Here is a 9,954-nt window from a genome sequence, read left to right on the forward strand (position 1 = left end):
TTAATTATTGTTTAGAATTTAATTATAATATTTATTAAAAATTAAATAAAAAAAATATAAATGACAAAAAAAAAAAAGGTTTGTGCGAAATTTAATTATAATATTTATTAAAAATTAAATAAAAAAAAAGACAAAAAAAAAAGGTTTGCGCGACGCAGGCTTACCTACGTCGCGCAAAGCCACTTGCGAGACGTAGGTCTTACGTCGCGCAAAGATACTTCGCGCGACGTACGTTCTACGTCGCGCCAAGTAGCTTTGCGCGACGTAAGACCTACGTCTCGCAAGTGGCTTTGCGCGACGTAGGTAAGCCTGCGTCGCGCAAAGCTACTTTGCGAGACGTAGGTCTTACGTCGCGCAAAGCCACTTCGCGCGACGCAAAGCCTACGTCGCGCGAAGTCTTCCTTCACTGCCTTCGCGCGACGGTTCTTGCGCGACGAAGGTTCGTTGGGCTAATTTTTGGGCGACGTTTTTTTGACTTTGCGCGACGAATGCCCTACGTCGCGCAAAGTGTTTTTCGTACTAGTGCTTGGTTGTTCAGGTACAAGTGTAACTTGCATATTTTCAGCATGCGAACTTTTTTATTCGTCTAGAAGGGGTTTTTGAACATTAGTCCTTACAAAAGATTAAAATTTAAAAAAAAACCTAGTGCTAGATTAAATATTCAATTTAATCCCTTGAATAGTGCTTTTATCAAAATTTACATTCAATTTTTGTTATTTAATGTGTATTTTTATTTAATCTCTCCATATTAAATTTGAATTTTATTAATATGCACATATTTAGTTTTTTAATTATAAATGAACGTAAATGAGAAAATATTAAAAGACATTTGTGATACAAAAATATATAAATACATAAGTGTACAGAAATAACTATGCCGAAATATATAAAATTGACTTTTTTTGTACCGAAATATTTGTACCTACATGATTGTACCGAAATGTATTATTGAATTAATGTACCTAAATGTCAATACCGAAATGTATGTACCAAAATGTACGTACTGAAATGTATGTACCTAAATGTCAATACCGAAATGTATGTACCTAAATATCAATACCGAAATGTATGTACCAAAATGTACGTACCTAAATGTATTTACCGAAATATAATATATTGAATTAATGTACCTAAAAGTCAATACTCAAATATGTGTACCAAAATGTATGTAACGAAATGCATTATATTGAATCAATATAACTATATGTTTGTACCAATGGATATACCGAAATATTCAAATATATTAATGTACCTAAATGAATAACATACAAAATTGTTATCGGAATATATATTATAAAAGAATTAGTTACCTAAATGTAGACATTAAAATATATTATGATGAATGAAATAAAAATTAAATTTAAATGTAATTGATACATTAAAATAAAAATAAATAAATAAATAAAACATCAAAATATAACTAATAAATGATATGATTAAATGTACTAGGGACTAAAATTGGATTTTAATCTTACACAAGGTTAAAATCTAAAACTCATATTTTTTAAGGATTAAAATGAAGTTTTCTATATTCTAAAACCCAAGCTTATAGCGAGCCACCTGGATTGCTCCTAATCTAGTAATGTAAGGTTTGTCGCGTTTGTCATTTTTGTGGCAAACCTACATCAGTGGTGGCTTTTGTGTATGTGGTGTGTGAAGTCTAAACTTAGTTGTTTTTGGCTTTAAGTCATATTCTAAAACCCAAGCGTATAGCGAGCCATTTGGATTGCTCCTAATCTAGTAATGTGAGGTTTGTCGCATCTGTCATTTTTGTGGCAAACCTACATCAGTGGTGGCTTTTGTGTATGTAATGTGTGAAGTCTAAGCTTAGTTGTTTTTGGATTTTCTTGTTAATCTTGTAAATATGTACAACACATGCTCTTTAGATCAGTTTTCCTTAGATGAGACTTTAGGATACTTGGTTTATAAAGTTGGGGTTATGGAAGATCAAAGTGCAAATGGTGTTGCTTCATCACAAGTAGGGTTTGTACATGCATATGCATTTCACGTTTAAATTTTTTATGCATTCTGACGAGTGAAGTTGACCCATCAGAATTGCTCGCTGCTTTTATGCAAGCTGTGCACACAATTTAAGACAGCCTGTGTGGGCCGACTGACACCTTTTATATGAGGTTGAGTTGTTCATCATTGATCTGCTCAAATTGCTTTTACATTTGACAAGTGTCTTTTTTGTACTTTATTTACAGCAATCAAATTTTTTGTTTAATAGGGTTAGAGGATTTCGTTTTCTCCTTAGTTGAGATAGATTATATTTTAAAGGAGTATCTTTGCTTTTCATTTTCCAACTCAGATCCCTTACGAGCATCAAACATTTTTTTGGATAAAGTTCTTCATTGAATAATCACCAAAATATACATGAAAATGTTTGCTTAAATCTTCTTAGACCCTCCTTTGTTTTGGGTTAGATAAATTGCATTTTCAAGAGAGCGCCATAAGATCTTTGAGCTTCTGCTTCTTGTTTCTGTGAAACCCTAGCAACATACACCTTTTTCATGAGTTAAACTTGTGCTAGCTCACCCACATCATATTTGAAAAAGGTTTTCATTGGACGTGTTGCTCCCGTTGCCACAAGGAAAAGAGTTCAAGGTTGGAGTTGCTTCCTCGTGAAGACCGATGATGGCTCCATCTCGTTCAAAGTAAGGTTACACAAAGGTAAAGCTGCTTCATAGATTAGATCTTGGAAATGAACTTGATGTGGTACTTTGTATGAACCTTATTTGCACTAGTGGATTGGACTTAGTGGGGTCCCCAGTTTTTTAACCGAGAGGTGGATTTTTCCGATAAAAACTTCTTGTGTTCTCTATTACTAACACTTGTCCACGTATCTTATTTATTAGCATATGTTACATGCATCCTATGGGTCGTTATATGATATGTGTTTGGGACTAACTTTACACTGCATATTATGAGTAATGAACTATATTGTTGTTGACTAGAATAACTCGTAGGAAACTAAGTATGTGTGATAGATTTGTGCTTGGTTAACTAAGGAATCTGGACTTAGTTGACTAGTGAATTTGACTAGCCAATCCAGCCTACTTTAATTCATAATTACTTTGTCATCGTTGTTTGCATAATGGACAGATGTGTGAATGCGTTCCATTTTGTCATTTTTTGTTGTTAGACAGATCTAGGTAGACTTTGACTAGTTAGATGTACTAGTCAATTAAGCTTAGTTCTTGCAACTGTACTTTCTGTCACTGAAAAACTTGTAACTAGTTTACTGTGCAAAGTTTAAATTTTTATTAGCAGGATATTCTGCCTAGTACCAATTCGAATTGGTATAAGAGCTTTGCTCTAGTTATACGTAGAGTAATCTTTGAGAGTTACTGGTATTGAGCAGCATCTCACCATTGATTGTGATCGTGTTATCTGCTCTTATAACTCACCTCTGTTCTTTGTTGGAACGGACCATGCCGCATGGAGTGAGAAGTTCACCGACACGCCCTCTTTATTCCATCGTTTCATAAATACATTCTAACATGCTCTAACGATTACACATACAATATGGCAGCTACCCGACAATCACAAGACATAAAACCTTGTAGGATGGATGTTATACCCATTATTCCGTAATCTCTGCTATAGCATTTAGTTGCAGAATATAAAGATGACAGACACTGGTCAGATTGTAATGATAAAACTGCCTACTGCAAAAACTCTCTCGGGTCGGTGACGTAACCAGTCAAAGCTGACGCAGCAGCCGTATAGGGGGAAGCGAGATATATCTGGCCTTCCTTGTGACCCATTCGGCCTGGGAAGTTCCTGTTTGTTGTCGAGACGCATACCTGCAAAGACAAGATGGTTAGTAATCTACCAGTATTTAATTTCAATACAATTGAAACTAAAACCAAGATGTTCTCCTTGCAACAAGGTTATCTGCAAATTGGGTTATGAACCCCCAAAGGCAGGGAAGTCAGTCCCAATTCTATCGAAGACGACATAGTGAAATGCAACAATGCGTGACGTCCAGCTGCCCCAAGACAGGAGAGCACATTAGATCCTTATGAATGTTGCAGAAAGGATGCACTCGCCTGAGGTTCATTTAAGCGTGCATGCGTGTCTTTCGGACCACCCATGCAAGCACCGCAATTGGGACTTGCAGGTGCGTCACATCCAGCTTCCTCAAATATCTGGGAGCAAGTCTTGCCACCAGACCCTGGAACTGGCAGACTATACACGTCCATCCAAACCTGCAGATTTCAGAATATACAATAAACAAGATTTCATTTATCATGCCTTTCATAAAATTTCTTGATAAATTTATATATACGGATGTTGTCACCAAAGCACTTAATTCTGTAGCTTGACAAACCTTTTGGGTAGCAGGCACAAGAAATGTGGGAACTTTGACCTTTTTCCCCTGCAGCAAAGGAATTAAATCTTTAAGCTTAAACCAAGAAAGGAGAATTTCCAAAAAAACATTCAGATGTCGATTGAAGTCAGCATTACAGCACATGTAAACAATATCCAAAGTCAGCATATGTAAACAATATCCCATTACTCATGTGACAGAGATTTGATTCCTTACTGATGCTAGAAAAACTCTGGCTGCAGCCATAAAATCCTCTGTTTTTCCACCAGTACAAGAACCGATATATACTCTGTCAATTTTCACATCTTTGCATTCTCTTGCTAAAGCACGATTATCTGGAGAATGAGGCTGGAAAACAATTCTTTTTATGAATTAACCATGGAAGAGAGGCAAAATTACAAATCATTGAATATCTACAAGGGAGATTAAACTATAAGAGACCAATCTATGTGCTGCTCACCCTTGCCACCAATGGCTCCAGTTTTGAGATATCAAATCTGTACTCTTTAAGAAATCTAAATGCACACAAAACAAACTCATTAATACAAACGAATTCCAAAAGGCCAAATCTCACAAATCTAAGTTAGTCAACATCCAATTCTCTTACAAAAAGGAATAAAAGAATATGCATATTATAAAAAGGAATATAAAAGAATATGCGCATTCAAATCCTAGGTATGCTTAACATCCAAATCTCTTACATCTGCTGTAGATTTACAAATGATGATAAGGTAGTCCGTGACAACCTGAACTAAACTACATAAGATGATGACCACATAGTACTTTAAATGTGACAATTATACTATTATATTTTAAAAAAGATGAACATAGAATGATGTCTCATCCAATAACATAACATTGTCAAAATTCAAATGCACCATCAGTGCGTCAAAAGTCCCTCAAAACCATAGGAAATACTATTTTAAATATCTGACATTAAAACGTTATTAAATCTAAAAGGTGTGTAAAAAAGCATCAACCATAAAAACTAAACATAAGATTCTCGAGTGCATGTCCACGTTGAAAGAAAAATACATGCTTCGGAGTTCAAACGTTATAAACTGGATCATGAAATGGTCTAACAAAATGTGGATAATAAGTAGCATAAATTACCTTGCTTTAGCATCACTGTAAACAGGTTCATAGGGAACAGACGTCTTATCCTGCAATTCAACATTAAACATTATAGCCTGTGCTACACAACATAAATGTATGTGACATTCAAAAAACAAACAAATTTGTGACAGCCACCTACAAAAATATAAATAAAATAAAATAAAATAAAATAAAATAAAATAAAATAAAAACCCTAACTGTAACAAGAAAATGTTGTGCTCCCAACCCCATTTTACTGACTCTAAAGGAGGAGGAGGGGAAAGAGAGGGAGAGAGAGCCATTGTAACATTTGAAGATTTGTAGCACTAACCTCAAGGTACTTAAATGTAGTGCTATCAGCAGGAACAATACCATTTTTACCTCCAGCCTCAACAACCATGTTGCATAATGTCATTCTTTCTTCCATCTGTCCAGCACAGGTTTGTGAAAGAGTAATTAACATATAAAACCAGATGAATGCTTTGATCATACATGCAGTAACAACCATTATATTCACTCACAGATAAGCTTTCCACGGTGCTGCCAACAAACTCCATAGCTTTATATGTTCCACCAGCAACAGATATTTCACCAATAATCTGCCAGATGAAATTCATTTATCAAGGAAACAAGGATGGATGTGTAATAAAATCATATGATCTGTCTAACTCTTATAATTTTAACTTCTTTGTATGCTATGCAGACTTGAGTAAAAAAAAATGCCTTGAGACCTGGTTAAACTTACTTGCAGAATCAAATCTTTGGCAAGCAAATAGTTGGGCATTTCACCATCCATCACAAATCTCAATGTTGGTGGCACCTGCAATTTTAGAAGGAAATCAGAAAAGTATGAAAATACAATAAAATTCAAAGAAATTACTGCAAATAACTATAACATTAAAGTATGAGATATAGAAATACAGCAGAAATTGTGAATCTACAGCTATAGCCTCGATCACTCATAGCTCATACTGGGAAGAGAAACACATTTAGCTTATCAAAAAGCATAATTCTCCCTTTTCGGTTCACTATATGGTGTACTTTCCTGTTTTCCAAGTTTTTAGCAATGTCCAATGATTTGTTTTGAGACATTCAAACCTCAGGTTGAGTGAGGCTACAATATGTACCCTTCCTGATATTGCCTTCGATACAGTCAAGTCTAATGGCTTTTATAAAGTCTAACCCATAGCTTCAAAAATCAAATGAAAACCCCACTTCCTAATATCAGAACATAATATAAGATGAAAACATCTCAACTTGGGCTTGCAGACGTGGTACTTGTGCTTAATAAAACTTGAGTATCACATGCAAATGCTACTAGAGCCTGTTGTTTCATATGGCATGTATCTAAACACCGCAAGCAACACTTGCTTCCAGGACATATACAACAATCTAAAACTGTATAAATCAATCTAAATCAACCATTTATTAAAATCCTTTCATGTGCACAATATCAAAGTTTCACAAACTCATCATCCCTGCCAGTGCACTTTCAAAAAACCATCACCACCTTCATGACCACACTTAAACAAGACTAATGAAGGCAGAAACGTTCTGCAACAAGCATTAAAATCGTATTGGTTGTCACTACCTACTATTCAAAGTCATTTCATATTGTTTTCCCATCACTTATTGCAACATAAATACTACTACTTTCTACAACTAAATACATGGTTCTTGATGTTTGAAGTCAAATACTCTGCCAAAAATCAATGATTCTATCAGTCAGTATATATAACATATCTGGTGGAAGATCATGATACCAATGACGATGGTTCATTAACCCTTCATTTATTACAAATAACTTAGAAACTCATTATTACCATCACAATTTAAATAAAACAAAAGAAAAGGTAAGAAACAACTCCAAAACCATTGAAGCACTACAGTATTACAATGGCTCAAATTTTTAATACGTGTAGAGCACAGTATGAAAGCTAAACAGGGTGAAAGGGGCCAATATTCACCAATATTATATTAGTGGAAGCTAAACTATCTGTGGAATTAAACCATTCGCATGAAATCCGACAGAGAGTGACAATTATATGTGATCAGAAAAGCAGAAATGCAAACATATTTAAAATCTCCAAACCTTGAGGAGAAGCTTCCCAGTGCCCAATACAAATCCTGCATCAGTGTTTCCGATTCCAGTAGCAAATTGTCCAAAAGCTCCAGCAGTACATGTATGAGAATCTGTACCCAGCAGAACCTGAAGACCAAATCAGGTGTTTGGTTGCTGCTTTGGACTGAAAAAACCATAAAATAATATTGAACTCTTCAAAGGAAAGTACCTCCCCCGGCCTGCAATGACCTTCTTGAGCAAGAGCAACATGGCATACACCCTTATAATCTGGGTTGGCCTGCCAAATTGTCAGCTAAACTCAATATCCGATGATTAAACCAATTAAAACATGGTGAAAACATAACACTTAAAAGCCACACCTTGAAATTACTTAGATCCTTGATATCATAGAAATACTTGATGTTTTGCTCGGTGCACAAATCCCTCAAGATATCCACATTACGGTTCGCACGTTCATCAGTTGTAAATATATAATGGTCAGGTATGATAACAACCTTTTCACGGTTCCAAACCTGCAATATCGAAACAATGAAGCACTATTTATACCCCATGACAACAAAAACTGCTGTGATTACAAAATTTCAGATATGAAAAATAGACCTTTTCAATAATAATCAACACACATACAGAGATGATGAATAGTGAGCTAAACAAAGAAAATATGTCATCATGCAATGAGTTAAATGCAAATGAATTCCTTCTTTCCTTTATTTCTGTGATTAGTTATGGTTATTCATAAACAAAGCAGTAAGAGAGGACTTGTATGTTGATACGTTGTATTGGCCTTGCAGACAACAAGATGTTTACCCACAGAAATGGGCATGTGAACTAGGACAAGGAGAAACAAAGACAACCTTCTCATTGCAGCCATCCAATGTTGGGTTGGGTCAAGCTACACTATGATGCTATTGTTCCTTGACTCCTGCAGTGATGCGCAGAAACCATTTGGGACACATTCATGCACAATGTTTCTTGTGGCCTAACCTGACGCATAGAAGTAGATTCTCTAATGTAACCATTACCGTTGCTAGAAGAGTCACTCAACGATAACCCGACTTGATCAATGAACCTTTTGCTTCTGACAAAATATTTATGCCCACCCCTTTTGCTTATTGGTTTGTAAAGCATGTCTAGATCAGTAAACTAGGCTATTCAAAACCGAAAAATATGGCTGCCGATTGCACTGCTAGTCTTTTGGGTGTTTAATACAGTAATGAATTTAGAAAAACAAAAACAAAAAGAAGAAAAGGAAGTACCTTTGCGTTCTGGCCGAACTCTTTCTTGAAGACTCCAAATGAACCGGGTCCACAGACGTCATGGGTCATCAAAACATCAACATCAACCCAAACATTCTCACCCGGACTCAGCTGGGTTCTCTCAGAAGCTCGAGCAAATATCTTCTCAGTCATCGTCATCCCGGTCTTAACCTGAAAATTAACCAAAACCCAATTCAAAAAACCCGCCAAATGGGGATTCTCACCTAATTGCACAAAACCAATGGAAAAAAGTTCATCCTAACCGAGCCGGTGGTGGCGGGCTGGCGCTCCGATTGCTGCGGAGCTATGACGGAGCAAATTTTCTTGGATTTTCTCTTGCATTTCTGACTGGAAATCGGCGTTGCGGAGGAGAAAGCAGAGAGATTCAGATCCTTCTGAGGTTCAATCAAATTCAGCAATGGTTAGTGAAAACCCAACAAAAAAATAAATTGGAAGAAAAAAAAGTTGGAGCCAAAAAAAACAAAAGGGACCTTGTTGCTGATGAAGGAGGTGGACGGCGGAGCAGCGGTGGAGCAAGCCATGGGTGTCAGAATGCGAGTTTATGCGGCGTAACTCTGATGTCTCTGCAGAAGAAGAAGAAAGTGACGAAGAGGAAGAAGTGGAAGAGTGGTGTTTTGGTTTTGCTACTTGTGGGAAGCGGCGGCTGAGTGGCGTGTGTTTTGGAGTGGCTTTGACTGGACATGGGGACGTGTGTAGATGGTGTTGCTTTATTTTATGTTGTCCAGAGGGGGAGCTCCATCATATGCGACAATGCAGCGGTCGACCAAATTTACGTAGCAGCAAAATAACACACGTTTCCCGGAACTTATTACGTTTATATTTAAAATGTATAACATATATTAGTGCAGAATATTATTTATTAAAAAAGAGATGAAAAGTACGACTTGTACTTTAGAATGATGTATTCAATTAAGAATTTGAAGGATTTTAATTCTTTTAGAGTGCGTTTTTGACGTTGGACTATCTTAGACTAGACAAACTTGAGGGTCTAAGTTGGACTAGTTTGGCTTGGACTAAGCAGGATAAAGTGTTTGGTGCAGTGTCTGATTAATTAAGTGTTTAATGCAGTATCAGACTAAGTATGACAATTTTCCTAAACATGATTATGGAATATATAGAGCCATTCTACACATCAATCTTCTATAATTACTTGATGGGAAAAC

The 9,954-nt window shown here is 36.1% G+C and overlaps 1 protein-coding gene across 1 annotated transcript; it reads right to left on the reverse strand.

Annotated features, from left to right (window-relative positions):
- Positions 1-3,447: 3,447 nt before the first annotated feature.
- On the reverse strand, positions 3,448-9,582 carry LOC108169884 (3-isopropylmalate dehydratase large subunit, chloroplastic-like). The gene is made up of 15 exons (XM_029091385.2): positions 9,262-9,582; positions 9,034-9,165; positions 8,771-8,941; positions 7,874-8,026; positions 7,723-7,791; positions 7,524-7,640; positions 6,177-6,251; positions 5,953-6,030; positions 5,763-5,858; positions 5,450-5,499; positions 4,797-4,851; positions 4,553-4,684; positions 4,337-4,384; positions 4,056-4,214; positions 3,448-3,809 (listed from the first exon to the last, which is right to left on the reverse strand). Exons 1-15 carry the CDS (start codon positions 9,310-9,312, stop codon positions 3,669-3,671), a joined length of 1,527 nt encoding a protein of 508 aa, XP_028947218.1. The 5' UTR covers positions 9,313-9,582; the 3' UTR covers positions 3,448-3,668.
- Positions 9,583-9,954: the final 372 nt, after the last annotated feature.

Source organism: Malus domestica, chromosome 13, assembly GCF_042453785.1.
Source record: "Malus domestica chromosome 13, GDT2T_hap1".
Taxonomy (NCBI): domain Eukaryota; kingdom Viridiplantae; phylum Streptophyta; class Magnoliopsida; order Rosales; family Rosaceae; genus Malus; species Malus domestica.